General features: G+C 41.5%; 2 protein-coding genes across 2 annotated transcripts in view; both read left to right on the forward strand.

Moving 5' to 3' along the window:
* Positions 1–9,048: 9,048 nt before the first annotated feature.
* LOC132884207 (G-protein coupled receptor 35-like) lies at positions 9,049–9,891 on the forward strand. Its single transcript, XM_060918029.1, has one exon. The coding sequence runs from the start codon at positions 9,049–9,051 to the stop codon at positions 9,889–9,891; it is 843 nt and encodes a 280-aa protein (XP_060774012.1).
* A 7,725-nt stretch (positions 9,892–17,616) lies between these two features.
* The window catches only part of rhbdl3 (rhomboid, veinlet-like 3 (Drosophila)), a 26,663-nt gene continuing 24,865 nt past the window's right edge, over positions 17,617–19,414 (forward strand). Inside the window, exon 1 of the mRNA XM_060918060.1 lies at positions 17,617–17,730. Coding sequence (XP_060774043.1) covers positions 17,617–17,730 — 114 coding nt within the window. The remainder of the gene's footprint in view (positions 17,731–19,414) is intronic.

The following is a 19,414-nucleotide window of genomic DNA, read 5'->3' on the forward strand; positions in this document are numbered from 1 at the left end:
TTTCCTGTGGCAGAATGATTGTACAGCATACAACTTTAATTAAAAAAAACCACTAGAATTTGGTGCACAAGTTTTAATTTTCTTTGGGTTTTCTGAAATCAACACAGGGTCAAAATTATGCATACAGGGTCAAAAATGTACATACGCTCACTTAGATTATTAATTCAGAGGTGCTGAAACTTCCAAAATATCTCTTATCTTGCCAAGGCCGAGGTCTCTTAACTTCCTGTTAGTGATCATGATTGACTACAGCTGGTCGCTTCTCTGTGCCTTCATAAAAAGGGTTTGTTTACAGCACTCACTGGATTGACCAACACACAGTAAAATGGGAAAGTCCAAGAAGCTCAGTGCAGATCTACACAACTCCGGAAAGTCTCTTAGAGTCATTTCTAAACAACTGCAGATCCCAAGATCAGTTCAAACAATTGTATGCAAGTTATTGTGAGGTGTAGTCACTTTGCCAAGCCACTTTGCTTCAAGAAAACCCAAACTGTCACCCTCAGCTGAAAGGAAACTGGTTTGGATGGTCAGGAACAACCTGGGAACCACCATGGCACAGCCCTGCCATGAACTGGAAGCTGATAGATCACTGTCTACAGTTCAGATCAACATGGACTAAGAGGCTGCTATCCAAGAAATAACCCCCTGCTCCAAAATTGACACCTTCAAGCTTAACTAAAGTTTGAAGCTGATCACACGGACAAAGAAAAAGCCTTCTGGAGGAAAGCTGTATGGTCAGATGAGACAAAGATTGAGTTGTTTGGCCACAATGACCACCATGTAGAGAGGGACACTGTACCAGCTGGTGGTGGTGGTGGTGGTGGTAGCATCATGCTCTGGGGCTGTGTTGCTGCCAGTGGAACTGGTTCATTGCACAAAGTGGATGGAATAATGAAGAAGGAGGACCACCTCAGAATTCTTCAGCATAAACCATCAGAAACTTGAGCACGACTTGGGAGTTACAGCAGGACAATGAACACAAACACGCATCAGAGCTGGTTGTGGAGGATAAAGCAGGCGAACATTAAGCTTAAAACAAGTCCTGACTTCAACCCTATTGAAAATATATGGACCGGGCTTATAAGTCGAGTCCATGCCAAGAAAAAATAAAGCAAGTTTAATTGAACCAATTCTACCATGAAGAGTCGTGAAATATCCAACCAGAATTCTGCCAGGAGCTTGTTCATGGTAAACAAAAAATATTTGGTCAAGGTGAATCTTGCGAAGAGACATTTTACCCAAATATTAGGTGTGCTGTATGTATATTTTTGACCCTGTATGTTTATTTTTGACCCTGTGTTGATTTCAGAAAACCAAAAGAAAATGAAAACTTGTGCACCAAATTCAATAATATACAGTTCAAAATAATAAAAAAAAAAAACAGTTCAAAGAAATTACTGAAAGCCCAAATATTGCCCTGACATTCAGATCTAAGATGACATTCATGTCACTGTATGTAAACTTCTGACCACAACTGTACAGTAAGTTTCCATGGGGTGTGTGTGTGTGTGTGTGTGTGTGTGTGTGAAGTCATCAGTGTATCATATTTGCATAAATGGTGATCAATATGACAAGACAATAACAACACACACACCTGAATGTGTGAGAGCTGCGATATCTGTGTGAGATAACGACAAGAACTGCGCTGCGTCATCCGTAAGCATATCCATCCTTTAAAAATATATTTATACTACATTTACACTGATTTTTTATGCATTCAAAGCTGTACACTTTTTCTCTATTATTTATTGTTTTGTATTATGATATTATATTATTATTATATTCTCAGACCTGAATATGTGATTTGTGGGAAAGGATTTGTTTTTTTCTTTTTTTTCCCCCACACTCTTAAAACACGTGTTGAAAATAACACAACTTGCGTTGTTTTTTAACACATCTCTATGTCCAGATTGGGACAACAGAACTTTTGTTCATTTTAACACATTATTTGTTATTTGTGCAATTTTGGTGTTAAACATTTCTGAAATATAACACAACTCTTGTTGAAATTAAACTTGCACAAAAGATGTGTTGATTTCCAACACATTCGTTTTAAGAGTGCAGTATAATAATATCCTAAAGGAATAAACTCTTTACCTGAGATCATGTTCTATAATATACACTATTCTTCTATTAATAAACACAAGATAATCAGGATAATGATATAAGAATATATATTATATTTATTGTGCTGTACAACCTACTGATTTTATTTGGAAATAATATTTACACAAGACGCTGTAGCTGTTCGTCCTAATCAGGATTTTCTCATGATGATACAGAATATAATACACAGCTATAGTCAGAAGTTTGCATACAGGGAGGTGAACATGATCTCGGGCTTTCAGTGATTCTCTGAAATCTTTTTCTGTGTCAGAACGTTTGTACAACATCTTTAATGGAAACAAAAGAAGAATCTGGTACAGGAGTTTTAATTTATTTTGGGTTTTCTGAACTCAACACGGGGTCAAAATTATACATACAGCCACCTGATATGAGGTTAAATCTCCCTGAGCGAGTTTCTCCTTCACCAGACGCTTCTGTCAGAATTCTGGTTGGATGTTTCTTCTCTCTCCTCAGCAGAATTGGTAGAGTTCAGATAAATGTGTGCGTTTCCTGGAACAGACCCGACTTTTACTCACAGTCCACATATTTTCAACAGCGTTGAGATCAGGACTTGTTTTAAGCTTCATGTTCGCCTGCTTTATCCTCCACGACCAGCTCTGATGTGTGTTTGGGGTCATTGTCCTGTTGGAACACACAACTGTGTCCAAGTTTCTGATGGTTTGAGGTTCTGCTGAAGAATCCTGAGATTCTTAATGATTCTATCCACATTGTTCAGTGCACCAGTTCCACCTGATGCTACCACCACCGTGCTTCACACCTGGTCCAGTGTTCCTCTGAACCTCTGGTCATTGTGGCCAAATAACTCAATCTTTGTCTCATCTGACCATAAAACCTTCCTCCAGAAGGTTTTTTCTTTGTCCATGTGATAGCTGTAAGCTTTAATTGAGGTTAAAGGTGTGGATTTTGGAGCAGGAGCTTCTTTCTTGGGCAGCAGCCTCTCAGTCCATGGTGATGTAAAACTCACCTGACTGTAGACAGTGTTCCAGGAGTTTCCAGTTCATGGCAGGGCTGTGCCTTGGTGGTTCCTGACCATCTGAAGCAATTTCCTCTCAGCTGAGGAGGACAGATTGGATCTTCTTCCAGTAAACTGGCTTCACCTCCCAATAACCTGAACTTACTCTACATACAAACAGTTGTTTGAACTGATGATGTTGGAATCTGCAGTTGTTTAGAAACGACTCCAAGAGACATTCCTGAGTGTAAATCTATGATCCTCTTTCTCAGATCTGCACTGAGCTCCTGGGACTTTCCCATTGTACTGTGTGTTGGTCAAAGCAGTGAGTGTCAATTAAACCCTTTTTATGTTGTGAACAGAGAAGCTCCCAGCTGCAGTCAGTCATCACTAACAGGGAGTTAAGAGGCCTTGGACTTGGAGATTTAAAAGCACTTTGTAACGTTCACTTCCACTGAATTAATAATCTAAGTGGGTGTCTGTATAATTTTGACCCTGTGTTAATTGATTTGAGAAAACCCAAAATAAATTAAAACTTGTGCATCAAATTCTTGTTTTTGTTTCTATTAAAGCTGGATGCTGTAATCATTCTACTACAGAAAAAGAAGAATTCAGAGAAATCACTGAAAGTCTGATATTACCATCACCTTCATGTCCATGATGAGTGTCTGTAAACTTCTGACCACAACTGTTTTATATGCAGTCTTTATTTGTGATGTTATTTTGCAAATAATCTAAATAATGAAACATTTGTATGAATATTGTATAAATGTTTTTATGATGTTATGCTCTAATTTTATCCTGCTTTTAATCTTCTTGTGCAGTTTTTGTCTCTAAAGACAGAATGATGAGGACCTTCAACACAAACTCCTCCATCCAGTCAGAGGAACACTGGCAGTATTTTGCCAGTAACATCTTTATTATATCCGTGTATGTGATGAATTATCTCCTGGGTCTTCCTCTAAACTCCTACATCATCACACTGTTTTTAAACAGACGCAGGAGTTTGGATCCGCGTGATGTCTTCACTCTCAATCAGGCTTCATGCTCTTTACTCATTTTCACATCTTGTTGATTGTCAGATCTGAGATGTGGCTTAATCAACCTCTGGGTTTTTTTCTCGGCACTGGAGTGCTGGTGCACGGACTGTTGCAGTGCTGGGTGTGTTTGGAGCGCTACGTGGCCGTCGTCCATCCCATCACATTCCTAAAGTTCAGACCTCTTCGATATCGAGTGGTGGCGTGTGTCGTGGCGTGGATGTGTGGATTGGCGTCTGGTGTCATCTGCATGATCACATTCCCTAACATACCTTTCAAACCCTTTGGAGTTGTCTGCTTTATCATTCTGAGCATCAGCGTCTTCAGCTGCGTGTCCACTCTGAAGAAGCTGAAATACCCAGGACCGGGGGAGAGGAACACTGACAGAGGGATGGAGGACGGCGCTAAGAAACGGGCTTTACAAGTCCTCAGGATGAACCTGCTGACGTTTCTGGTCCAGAACACACCACTTGGTGTCTTCTTTGTGATCCTAAACAGGCTGCCCAAGATTGTTTTTAACATGGTTTTAAATGTTTGTCTGGCCATCAACCTCATAATGGGTTATGTCCAGCCGGTTTTTGTGCTCTATAAAGCTGGAAAACTCTGGTGATCAACCTACTGCCTTGTGATTATAGCCATGGGCCTCCTCCATCCCTCATCTGAATGATTTCCATTCACATTTCCATGCACATTTATTCCTGTGACAGATGTAGAATGGCAAAGTAAATATGTGTCGTAGAATATTGAAGAATAGCTTCAAATCTTCATGGCATGCCATGCTTTCCACTAGGTCTTAGAAACAATCGTTTGAGATTTTGGGCCATGTTGTTATGACTACATGACATAATTGCTGCAAATCTCCCATTCTATCACATCCCAAAGGCTCTCTTGTGACTGGTGAAGCTTCTAAAGTTTCCTGAACCCATCATCATGTTCTTGGAACCAGTTTGAGACAATTTGGTGACATGGTGCATTATCATTATCATAGATGTTTTGAGATGGTGAATTATGGCTGTAAAATGATTCACATGATCTCCAACAACAACACTCGATTGGTATTAAGAGGCCAAGTGTGCCAAAAATTAATTCCCCACAACATTACACCACCACCACCACCAGCCTGAACTGTTGGCACAAGGCAGGTTGGGTAGTGGTTAGCACGGTTGCCTCACAGCAAGAAGGTTCCGGGTTCGAACCCAGCGGCCGGCGAGGGCCTTTCTGTGTGGAGTTTGCATGTTCTCCCCGTGTCTGCGTGGGTTTCCTCCGGGTGCTCCAGTTTCCCCCACAATCTAAAGTCATGCAGTTAGGTTGACGTGGGGTGGTCTTGGGCTGAGGTGCCCTTGAGCGAGGTACCGAACCCCTGACTGCTCCCCGGGCGCTCTGGTGTGGCTGCCCACTGCTCTGGGTGTGTGTGTGTGTGTGTGTGTTCACTGCTTCAGATGGGTTAAATCCAGAGGATGAATTTCACTGTGCTTGAAGTGTGCATGTGACGAATAAAGGTTCCTTAAATTTAATCCCAGGATATCCGCAGTGTCTGAAATACTCACCGTCACTGAGATCACATTACTCCCTATTCTGGTGTTTGATATGAACATTAATAGATGTACATTCATGTCTGGCAGCTTAAATTGGGCTGAAATTGGGTCAAACAACAGGACAGTGATCCCACAGCAAACCGACGTCTGAATGGCTAAAGAAGAAAATGATGAAGGTGATGGAATGGCCAAGTCAAAGTCCAAGCCCAGACCGCAACCCCACTGAGATGATGAGGTGGGACCTTGAGAGAGTTGTGTGTAAACAAACGCCCTCAAACATCAATGAACTGAAGCAATGTTGTAAAGAAGACTGGGCCAAAGTGTCTCTGAATAGATGTGAGAGAGAAACTCTGACAGAAACCTTTGCTTCAAGTTACTGTTGCTAAAAGAGGTTCTGCATGTTAGTGAATTACGGGGTGTACTTGTTTTTTCCCACCTGGTTTCTGAATGCTGGTTTACTTTTGCAGGACAATATGGAGTTGGTGAGGATTATACAATTATTATTTAGGTCCTGATAAAGAAAAAATAGAAGTGAAAGAGGGTGGGCTTTCAGAGAGAGAGAGAGAGAGAGAGAGCAGTAGGTCTACCTGATGATTTTCTTTGTTGATTACAGGATGAAACTGCATTTTTTCCCGTGTGTGTGTGTGTGTGTGTGTGTGTGTGTGTGTGTGTGTGTGTGTGTGTGTGTGTGTGTGTTGTCATGATGCTGCTTTTGTTATTTGCATGGATGACAAGTCATTTAGAGATTACTGATGAGGTTGTAACAAAACACACACACACACACACACACACACACACGCACACACACACCTGAGCATTCAAATTGAGATATTGCAGATTTTTTAGGGTAAAAAAACAAGAACTGTGCAGCATCATCTGTAAGTTCTCCCATTCCTCTGAAACTATATTATTTTAATATATTCTGTATCTTGTAGATTCTATTTAATTAAAAAGAGAGCAGCTAAAACATGATGTTTATATACTTGTTTATTTGTTTGATTACTTATTTACTAACTATGCATGCTGTGACACTGAATGTATAATATAATTTATGGAAGCATGCAGCTGTGTATTTATCATTTAATTACAATAATTAATAATTCTCCACTAATTAGCGTATACCTTTAATTAGCATTTCTGACATGCACATAGTCTTTTAATGAGAAATAATTTCCAACAGGACGCACATGAACTGAAAAACCTCTAAAGTCTTTCATAAATTATGTTCTTTTAGTTTCATTACATTTATATATATGAAGAGTAGTTGTGTAGTCCATCACATTAACTGTGAAAAACTGAATAATTTTAAGTGTCCAAATTTATTTTGTCTCATTATGACCAGTAAATCTATTTAAAAATATATATATTTTTTTAAACATTTTTTTTGAGGAATTGTGCTTGTGGTATCTTTCTTTCAAAATAAAAAAAGTGTCAGTGAAACAAGTTATGAGTTGCAGCTTTCCCTCTGACACTGGAGACTCCTTCCATAAATGTGGAATTAACCTCTCCTTACAGTTAACTTCACTACATCAACAAATTTATTAATCTATTTTTATCTGTTATGAGCGGATTATCCACTGCACAAGTCCCTGTGAATGAGCTGTTACTATAGAAACGATGATGTATTATACAACTCCGATTCCACAAAAGTTGGGACAAAGTACAAATTGTAAATAAAAATGGAATGCAATGATGTGGAAGTTTCAAAATTCCATATTTTATTCAGAATAGAACATAGATGACATATCAAATGTTTAAACTGAGAAAATGTATCATTTAAAGAGAAAAATTAGGTGATTTTAAATTTCATGACAACAACACATCTCAAAAAAGTTGGGACAAGGCCATGTTTACCACTGTGAGACATCCCCTTTTCTCTTTACAACAGTCTGTAAACGTCTGGGGACTGAGGAGACAAGTTGCTCAAGTTTAGGGAGAGGAATGTTAACCCATTCTTGTCTAATGTAGGATTCTAGTTGCTCAACTGTCTTAGGTCTTTTTTGTCGTATCTTCCGTTTTATGATGCGCCAAATGTTTTCTATGGGTGAAAGATCTGGACTGCAGGCTGGCCAGTTCAGTACCCGGACCCTTCTTCTACGCAGCCATGATGCTGTAATTGATGCAGTATGTGGTTTGGCATTGTCATGTTGGAAAATGCAAGGTCTTCCCTGAAAGAGACGTCGTCTGGATGGGAGCATATGTTGCTCTAGAACCTGGATATACCTTTCAGCATTGATGGTGTCTTTCCAGATGTGTAAGCTGCCCATGCCACACGCACTAATGCAACCCCATACCATCAGAGATGCAGGCTTCTGAACTGAGCGCTGATAACAACTCGGGTCGTCCTTCTCTTCTTTAGTCCGAATGACACGGCGTCCCTGATCTCCATAAAGAACTTCAAATTTTGATTCGTCTGACCACAGAACAGTTTTCCACTTTGCCACAGTCCATTTTAAATGAGCCTTGGCCCAGAGAAGACGCCTGCGCTTCTGGATCGTGTTTAGATACGGCTTCTTCTTTGAACTACAGAGTTTTAGCTGGCAACGGCGGATGGCACGGTGAATTGTGTTCACAGATAATGTTCTCTGGAAATATTCCTGAGCCCATTTTGTGATTTCCAATACAGAAGCATGCCTGTATGTGATGCAGTGCCGTCTAAGGGCCCGAAGATCACGGGCACCCAGTATGGTTTTCCGGCCTTGACCCTTACGCACAGAGATTCTTCCAGACTCTCTGAATCTTTTGATGATATTATGCACTGTAGATGATGATATGTTCAAACTCTTTGCAATTGTACACTGTCGAACTCCTTTCTGATATTGCTCCACTATTTGTCGGTGCAGAATTAGGGGGATTGGTGATCCTCTTCCCATCTTTACTTCTGAGAGCCGCTGCCACTCCAAGATGCTCTTTTTATACCCAGTCATGTTAATGACCTATTGCCAATTGACCTAATGAGTTGCAATTTGGTCCTCCAGCTGTTCCTTTTTTGTACCTTTAACTTTTCCAGCCTCTTATTGCCCCTGTCCCAACTTTTTTGAGATGTGTTGCTGTCATGAAATTTCAAATGAGCCAATATTTGGAATGAAATTTCAAAATGTCTCACTTTCGACCTTTGATATGTTGTCTATGTTCTATTGTGAATACAATATCAGTTTTTGAGATTTGTAAATTATTGCATTCCGTTTTTATTTACAATTTGTACTTTGTCCCAACTTTTTTGGAATCGGGGTTGTACTAGAACAAGTGCATTAATACAAATAATATACGAATTAATCGCAGGTATTTGTATGAACAAGTGCATTAATACGAATACGTGCGATTTCCAGCTGCACTGCCGTCAGTTTTATTATTACTATTGTTATCCATTTTTAACGTGTTTATTTTGGAGGACAGAATGATGAACATCTCCAACACAGTGAACTCCTCCAGCCACTCGGAGGAAGAGTGGGAGCTCAGCATCAACCTCTTCTTCATTACACCTCTCCATGTGATAAATTATCTCCTGGGTCTTCCTCTAAACTCCTATGTCTTCGTGCTGCTGTTAGATGGACGCAGGTCTTTGGATCCGTGTGACATTTTGACTCTCAATCAGGCTGCTGTTGAAATCTTCTTCCTGCTCCTGGCACCTTTCCACATCATGTGCGATGTGGAAACAGAGTTGTGTTTCTATAAAGCGATGGGGTTTGTCATCGGCATGGGGATGGTGGTGCGCTCTCTGCTCCAGTGTTTGGTATGTTTGGAGCGCTACGTGGCCGTCATCCATCCCGTCACCTTCCTGAAGTTCAGACCTCTCAGGTACCGAGCTGCGATCTGCATCGTGACGTGGTCGAGCGGATTGGCGTGTGGCGTTGTCTGCATGTTCATGTTCCCGTTCCTGCCCTACAGAGTTATCCTCACCTACGCTGTCATCATCCTAAGCATCAGCGTCTTCAGCTGCGTGTCCATTCTGAACAAGCTGAGACATCCAGGACCAGGGGAGAGGAACGCTGGCAAGGGGGTGGAGGACGCAGCCAAAAAACGGGCCTTTCAAGTCGTGGCAATAAACCTGCTGATGTTTCTGATCCAGAACATCCCAATCTCCGTCGTCTTCTGCATGCAGGACACATTGTCCATGACGGACTTCAGGCTGGCTCTAGTGATCAGTCTGGCCATTAACATCATGATGGGTTTCATGAGTCCAGTTTTTGTGCTTCATAAAGCTGGAAAACTCTCGTGTTTAAAATCCACATGCTTTTAAATGTAGGAAATCTCTTATCACGCATTAGTTTTAATCCTGATACATTTTAGTGATCAAGGCACCTGCAGTGCATAATAATAAAATAAGAAAATTATGTAATTGCTTGTAGTTTGCTGTTTATGGGTGTGGCCTGTATGGCATGGCCTGCTTGTGGGTGTGGCAAAGCAAGCTAACTGTACTAACTTCATCCACTCAGCAGAGACAGTAACAGTCTCTGCTACTTCCTTCCAAGTTTTATTTTTTTTCCTAAAGTCTCTATTTACTCTGTTCACCTGAGCTCCAGAGTGGCCATTGCTAATTTTCTACAAGCTGATGTTTAGCTGTAACATCATAAAGCAATAAAATTCAAACAATTGTCTCAAAACGGGCCTTTCAAGGCCTTTCAGCCCTGGGTTCATCTTAAGCTGTCGTATTAAACATTATGAATCAAAATAAAGCTCGGAGGGAAGGAGCAGAGATCGTTGGTGTCTCTGTTGAGTGTGCGGCGCTAGTACAGTTAGCATGCTTTGCTAATCTAATGTAGTGAGAATGAAGCTGAGGATGTATCACATGAATCATGCAACCAATTTTCACACTGATTAGTTCACTTTTGAAGCTATACATATAGTAGCGACTACTCTGTCATCAGAAGTATAAAAAAAAAGATGGACAGGCCACGCCCACAAACGACTTCAAGAGATTTGCCCCGTTAGTGTGAATGTAGCTTGATACAGCAGGTTTTTTTAGAGAATGCATATGTTATATTTCACACACTTTTCACACGCATTTCACAAGTTTTTATTTTTCATGTAAATTTCTTCCACACAGTTCATTTTTATTTTCACGTCTCTCTCACAATCAATCATTTCCTTTTTTTAAAAAAAATAATATCTGAGATTTTCTGAGACAGGTACAGGTTCTCAAAGTGAAGTCTGTCAAATACTATAAAATCTTTAAAAGTTCTTATTTAGGAAATATATTTGTGAGGTTAATGGACTGGTTACTAGAATTAGCCTCAGAATTTAAGGTAAAGCAGAATAACTTCATAAACAAACAAACAAATTATTATTATTAATAATAATAATAATAATAATAATATCAAGTTGTATTTATCTGTGGAAAACTTTATTATGTACACAACATTTAGTTTTGTGTTTCAGTGTGTATAATGTTCAGAAACAATTAACAAATCTCATGAGACTCATTTTGCCTAAATGTGTTTAATGGACTGAATATTTGCATGTGTTTATAAAATCACTGTGCTGTTGAGCCTCAGCGCTGGTTTGCATGTTTAAGAGACACTTTGTTATTTTAGCTCTCAGTCAGTTCAATAGTTCAGATTAAAATTTTACAAGAAAAAAAACGGGATGGAAAATTCACTTTCTTGTAATTCCCAATGCAAAACTATGGGAGAGAGAGAGAGAGAGAGAGAGAGAGAGAGAGTTCTCCTTATCCTCTCTCTGCTACATGCCAGTATGAAAATCGCTGGCTTTGCTGTATGCCTCAGTCTGTTCACAAAATCACAGAATATTTATCTAGTTGTTGCCTGTAAAACACAACCAGTTTAGCAAACGTTAGCAATCTAGCACCAGCTACTTCCTGCTGCCCGTCATACCCACGTTTAGCTAAGATAGATAACTAGCATTAAAATAGCCCAAGCAATTGTGAGTTACATTAACATTTTGAAAGTTCAACCCAATGTGGACGAGTTAATTATAAACCCTTTAACGTTACCTAGCTAACACTAAAACACATTAAACATATCGCTAAGTTAGTGATCGCTACTATAGCTAGCTAAGTTATTGCTATTTATCAAATGATACAAGAACATTCCATAGTTACAAAACTATGTTTTTTAACTCACTGCAGTCCATAGTGAGGCGTACAGGCCCTGGACAAGTCGCCAGGCCATCACAGAGTGACACACAACCATTCACACCTACGCTCAATTTAGAGTCACCAGTTAACCTAACCTGCATGTCTTTGGACTGTGGAGGAAACTGGAGCACCCGGAGGAAACCCACGTGGACACGGGGAGAACATGCAAACTCCGCACAGAAAGGCCCTCGCCGGCCACTGGGCTTGAACCCAGAACCTTCTTGCTGTGAGGCAACAGTGATAACCACTACACCACCGTGCCGCCCAAACATCAACTCATACAACCTCAAAAAGAAAAACAAAGGGGGGGGGGGTGGAGAAATATAAAAAGCTCTGGTGAGAAGTGGCAGCCAAAATGTGCACATCGTACTCTCAACCAGAAACGGAAACCAGAAAAGTAGCCGACCTTTTGTGTCTGAAGAAAAGCTACAATGTTGTGTCATACATAAGAGCAAACAGCAGCAGCGTACAGAAATGTGTCGGCTTCGAGATATTGATCAGTGAACATGTTGGGTCTCGCTATTAACAACATGATATTTAGCAACTTAATTTTATTCATTATGAAGTTTAACAAACTAAAGGCTTTCAAAAAGTGGTGGGGACATGTCCCCAATGGTCCCCAGTGTCCCCAATGGTCCCCAGCGTAAATGATGCCTGTGTCTGTGTATAAATTTAACATTTTTTTTTACAAAATCATAAGTAAAATAAAATTGAATTTGAATCATCATGACTATTTACTTACTTGTTTGTCTATTTATTGTCTTTCTTTTTTGTTTTTACTGTCTCTATCTCACTCCCTTTCTTTCTTTCCTTTTTTTGCCCCTCTCTCTCTCTCTCTCTCTCTCTCAGAAGAATAAAAGCCGCATTGTAGTTCTGTACAGTGTGTTGTTCATGCACTTGGTGAACACTAGAGGGCAGTGTGTGATGGGACATGACAGCATATACAGCACTACGTACTGACATTTTTATAAAAGTTGTTGTTGTAAGGCTTATTGCATGGATGTAATATTCCTCACTACAGGACTGTAATGTAATGTTCATTTAGTAAAACGATGCTCGCTGTTTTCTCCACTGCACTCCTTCATGCTGGCTTCTGTGCTTCTGTACTGAACCCTGCAGGGACTTTCAGCTGCTCAGGTTTACAAGCTGATCCCATTTAAAGTCTAGAACTGCTGGTTATTTACAAAACCACTGACGAACCTTTTTCCCCTCACAGTAGGTGTTTTTATACCATAATTAAAACATTTTAAAAAATGAAGGAGTAATTTTTTATTCCTTACTTGTATAAATAACTTGGACGATGTTTAGAAATATGATTTTTTTTTTTAAAGCAAAAAAAAAAAGCAAGACCATGGCCTTACAGGGCAAAAGTTTATGAAGTCAGCGTGCAAACACATCTGGAAAAGGCGCTTCCGGTCCGGAATGCATGTTTGGGTTTGGATTGTCAGTCATTTATAGACACCATTAGAGAGCTCACCTGATCAAACATGGGCGTCGCCACCATTTAATGTGAAGGGGGCGTGTCCCCATTCACATTTCATAATTCTTCGTTTGGACCCGCCCACATTTAACATAAAATATGAGTTCACCCAGCGCCGTTTCTATTGCTTCGTGAAAGAATCCATTCCACTTGATCGATAAGAGAAAACACAGAGCACTGAAAATCCACTCCGGGTTTCCGGGCGCTCCCTACAACAGCTCACCGCGCGCAGGTGAAGCGACTCTCAGCGCGAGCGCAGACATTTTGGTGCAGCTGCTGGAAAGTGGAGGAGGTGACGTCATCCCCATCGCCACCTCACAATGGCTGGCTTTTGCTAAAACCTTATTCTTTTGTTATCTGCCCTCAAAATTAACCCTCGGCCTCGTTACATTAATGTTCAACTCAACAATGAAATAAGCTTCGCCTAATGGGGTATTCCATATGCTGGATGTTATTCCAGGTGGATTGTGAAGGAAAGGGGGATAAAAGTGATGAAGTGGTAGAAATTGTGGAGGCACCAATGTAAGAAGGAGTTCTATCTATAAATCTATTTGTTATACTGATCTGTAAATGTTACTGTAGTACCGCCATTGCATGTAGGTTGACAAAACTGCACTTGTTCATTGTGTGAAGTTCTCTTTTATGTGTCGTTGCTTGACACAGTGTGACTTTGTGTTATGAAGACTGCATGATGCCATGCCATTTTTGTTATGAGTATCACTAAATCGGAAAAAAGTAAAACGCACCCACTAAAGTCACTGTTGGTGGTGAACAAAACTGCACCTGTTCATTGTGTGAAATTATAAATATTCTTATTTTTAAACAGTTGAGTGTCACTATTGCTTGGCCCAGTGGTGTGTTGTGTTCCATCTAAAACTAAATAAAAAATGAAACAAAATAAAAAGTAAAATGCACCCATAAAGTCACTGTTGGTGATAAACTGTTTCACGTTCATCTCATTATCTTGGGCAGAGCAGTGGGTTTAAAAACAGGCTGATGAATATATGGACTCGTTGAATGAGGACTTATTGTTGAGTCTCTAAAATAGTCATTGAATTAAGTGACTTTTGTAGATAAAATTAGGTGTTTAACAACCTGTTAAAAATACACCAGAATGCAGGAAATGGCATCTAATTAATTACAAATGTTCTGGGGGAGGACCCCCACACCCCCCACCAGTGTGTCCCCCCCACACACACATTAAACATGCTTCCTGTCAGATCAAAAGACTGATTTGACCTAAAGCAGGGGTTCCCAAACTTTTCCATGCCAAGGCCCCCCAAACAGCATTAGCTTCTGGCCGGGGACCCCCTTTGCAAACCCACAGGCAATGCTACAAAACATGTAAAGAAACATCAACTTTTAGAATGTTTTCTCTTACTTTTATTCAATATTCAATAATTGTTACATTTGTTTAGCATAAGAATATTATTAACTAACATGTTTTCAACACAAATATTTTCGCACTGAACAATAAACTGTATAACCTCCTGTAGTACCTGATTCAACTCGTTATCCATCCTTTTTGTGACCAGTGCCTCGCGATGGAGCGTGCAGTGTGTGGCCGCTACACGCGGGGCCTTCTGCGTAATGAGCACAGTCACTCCACTGATCTTCCCGGTCATTGCCGCGGCTCCACCCGAACACACCCCCACACAACGGGCCCAGTCCAATCCGTTAGACTCGATGTAATCGTCCAAAACTTGAAAAATGTCTTTCCCAGTAGTTCTTCTTTCAAGTGCTTTACAAAATAGTATTTCCTCCACAAATCTTTCCTGTGAAATAAATCTGATGTACACAAGCAGTTGGGCCTCATTGGATAAATCTGTGCTCTCATCCAGCTGAAGTGCGAAGTATTCACTGGCTCTCACCTGCTCCAACAGCTGAGCAGATACGTCTTGAGCCACGTCACCAATCCGTCGGCTCACGGTGTTATCAGAGAGTGGGACAGCATCGATTTTTTTGGCAGCATCCTCACCAAGCAATTCTCGGACAATGTCTTTGGTGGCTGGTAAAATCAAATCTTCTGCAATTGAGCCCATGTTTACATTAGACCGTATCAGCGGATCATCAGATTAACATTTTTAAAACGATTAGCGTGCACACAGCAACACCAATACACGATTCGCGTGCACACAGCAACACCAATACACGATTCGCGTGCACACAGCAACACCAATACACGGATACGCTCGGCTCCGCAGGCATCCTGCGCTCCAAATCACTCCGCCCTGAACAGCGAGTGCCCTCTGGAGGGTGCGCACTCCGGCCCTGCGCAGCTCACAGAGCGCGCGAGTGAAGCGCACGAGCAGTGATTCGGGACTGAGCCGCTGTGTGTGTGATCCCAGCGCATATCACTTACCACTTGCAAGTGGAAGGATGGCAAGCCTAAAGACAATCATAACTACACAATGGGCAGTATTTGCATCAGTATTTGCAGTATTTTCATACTTTTATACTCTTTAATGAAAGGTGATACAAGGCGGAAGTCCGCGCCGTTTTTCAGCAGTCGCGTCACATGACCAGCGCCAGCGAATCAGGAAGGTGGATGTCACAGTGACGTTGTCCAATGACGACGCCAGCTAGAGCTCAGCACAGCGTATTCGCGTATTCTCAATGTTTACACAGCACCGGACCAGACACGATCTGGATTGAATACGTGGACGCTGGCGGATTCCCGTTTCCCGGCATTTCCAGGCGTTTTAATGTAAAGGGACAGTGCATCCGCGAAGAAAACGAGACAGATACGGTCTAATGTAAACTTAGTGAGGTTTTTTAGCACGAGCAATGTGGTACGAGGCTAGGCTACGTTTACATTAGACCGTATCTGTCTCGTTTTCTTCGCGGATGCACTGTCCGTTTACATTAAAACGCCTGGAAACGCCGGGAAACGGGAATCCGCCAGGGTCCACGTATTCAATCCAGATCATGTCAGCTCCGGTGCTGTGTAAACATTGAGAATACGCGGATACGCTGTGCTGAGCTCTAGGTGGCGTCTCATTGGACAACGGCACTGTGACATCCACCTTCCTGATTCGCTGGCGCTGGTCATGTGACGCGACTGCTGAAAAATGGCGCGGACTTCCGCCTTGTATCACCTTTCATTAAAGAGTATAAAAGTATGAAAATACTGCAAATACTGATGCAAATACTGCCCATTGTGTAGTTATGATTGTCTTTAGGCTTGCCATCCTTCCACTTGCAAGTGGTAAGTGATCTGCGCTGGGATCACACACACAGCGGCTCAGTCCCGAATCACTGCTCGTGCGCTTCACTCGCGCGCTCTGTGAGCTGCGCAGGGCCGGAGTGCGCACCCTCCAGAGGGCACTCGCTGTTCAGGGCGGAGTGATTTGGAGCGCAGGATGCCTGCGGAGCCGAGTGTATCCGTGTATTGGTATTGCTGTGTGCACGCAAATCGTTTTCTCATCTCATCTCATTATCTGTAGCCGCTTTATCCTTCTACAGGGTCGCAGGCGAGCTGGAGCCTATCCCAGCTGACTACGGGTGAAAGGCGGGGTTCACCCTGGACAAGTCGCCAGGTCATCACAGGGCTGACACATAGACACAGACAACCATTCACACTCACATTCACACCTACGCTCAATTTAGAGTCACCTCGATATGATGTATTATTATTAATAATTATATTTTATAATAATGATTAAAAAACTAATTACAATATATTTAATAATTATTATTTTAAAAAGTATATATATTTTTTCGCAATTTTTTTGTTATCGTCCCTCCAACTTTCTGAGGCCCCCCTAGCGCCCCCCCAGGGGGCCGCGGCCCCCACTTTGAAAACCACTGACCTAAAGCACCTTTACATCGCATCATTAACAGTGGTTTTGTTAAACATTAATGAACAAGTGATTAAATAAAAACACAAAAACATTCCTGTGACTGTAATAAAGTCATGCAGCCGTTAAGGAATTTATTATTTATTTACTGATATTTTTAAGTATTTATGATGACAAAATCGCGCGCATCATAACGTCAACTGACTCGTGTGAATCGATTCTCCAGTTCCAAAGAGTCGATTCTTATGGAAACCGAAAAAAATCGTCAACCAGCCCTCCCCGGTCTCTCTCTCTCTCTCTCTCTCTGCGATGGTGACAGATGGGCACACAGAGAGAGGGAGAGAGAGAGAGGGAGCGTGCGCGCGCGGAGCTCGTCATCAGCGTTCGGCGCGTGTCGGTGCTGTTCGGTGGTGTGGCGATGCGGAGCAGCGCGCGCGCGCATTAACGGGAGCAGCGGATAAACACCAGCGGACCTTAGTGAGGAGGAGGAGGAGGAGGAGGACACAGGAAGAGGATGGGGACCCTCTGCCAGCGCGTGCACGGACTCGGTTCTAGCTGACTAAACACACCACCAACACCGCCGCGACCATGAGCACCGGAGCGCGCGCCAGCTCATCACCGGCGGTCGCGGCGCACGCGGAGGGCGAAGAGATCGAAGTGTTAGAGAGCGGAGAGCTCGAGACCGGAACTCACCCGGACACCGTGAGTCTCATTCACTGACCAAACACCCGGTGAACTAACACCGGATCAATCACCTGCAGTGTTGAGTCACAGCCTGAGCAACTCCGAGCGCGCGACACTCACACTCCATACATCACATCCTGAAGCCCGGAGGTGCGGATTAAACACCACAGCACTTCATTTCATAGTGTTTAACACTGCACACTTTAACACAAAAGGTCCCTGCATTACTGCATCATCAGGAACTGAGAGTGTTAATTAAACACCAGCAGAGTTTACAGAACACTGCAGGTGGAGATGTTAATTAAACACCACATTACATCATTCAACACTGTTTATTAGATGTTAATTTACTATGACGCTGTAAGGTGCTAATTAAACACCACAACAGTTCAGTAAACACCATCAGGTTTAATACTAAGTTAATTCAATTCTGTAGCCATTCATGCAAAAGTCCCTGTATTATTTAAATACCACAAGAGTAGGCTGTACAACCTAACACAAAAACACTCATGCAGTCTTCAACATCACGAGTCACTTTTTGCTTTAGTTAAACAAATGCTTAACAGGATTAAGTGCAGCAAGGGTTAATTCAACACCGCAGCAGTTCTGTAGGTTTTAATTACTCATTCAATACTGCAAGCATCAGTGCAAAAGTCTCTGCATTCACACGTAGCTATAAAGCTTATTACTATACTGTAGGTGTGAACTGAACACTGCAAGAAATTACAGAATACTCCAGGAGTGGGTGCAGATGGAAATTAAACACCACAGTAATTCATTCATCTAGAGTTTAATCATGTGTTCAATACGAGTACAAAGGCCCAGTGTTAAGGGTTGATAGCATCTTGTTGCTGTGAATTAATTAATTAAACACCACCAGTGTCTACAAAATGCTGTAGGTGTAATCAAAATACCATACAATTTCATCAACACCATAACATTTAATATATCACTGCAGGTGGTAATTAATCATAAGAGTCACTTTAAAGCTGGAGGATTTAGTTAAACACCTACAGAGTTTCCTCAACACTTTTACAGGATTAAGTACCTGAAGCACAGTTAATTCAACACGGCAGATGTTAATTAAGCACTTTAGGTTTTAATAGTTCACTCAATACTGTAGACGTTTGTGCAAAAGTCCCTGTGTCAATCCAGTATTCTGAGGGTTGATACTATACTCTACAGTATGTGTTAATTAAACACTGCAAAAGTTTACGAAACACTGTAGGTGTTAATTAAATGTCATACAAGTTTATAAACACCACAACATTTAATAGCAACCCTGCAGATATTACATATCATAAGAGTTACTTTATAAATCAGGATGAAGTGCTCGAGGGATTAATTTAACCCTGTTTGACTGGATTTAAACACTGTGTGTTAATTAAATGCCACAAGACTTCATCCAATTAAAACATTATGAATTTTAATTAAACACTGCACAGGTGGATTCAACATTGTTTTTTCAGTTGCTTCTGAAATTTCTGTAGTCAGTCATTTGATCTGTCCATCAAACAAAATCACATCTGACTCTTTCACACAACCTCAGATTAAAATAAAACCTGCTTTAACACTCACTCAACACCTCCAAATTCCTCCAAACACCCCCTCAACACCTCCAAATTCCTCCAAACACCCCCTCAACACTTCCAAACACCCCAATCAACCCCCAAACACCCCCTCAACCACTCTGAACACCCCC

Source organism: Neoarius graeffei, chromosome 4, assembly GCF_027579695.1.
Source record: "Neoarius graeffei isolate fNeoGra1 chromosome 4, fNeoGra1.pri, whole genome shotgun sequence".
Classification (NCBI taxonomy): domain Eukaryota; kingdom Metazoa; phylum Chordata; class Actinopteri; order Siluriformes; family Ariidae; genus Neoarius; species Neoarius graeffei.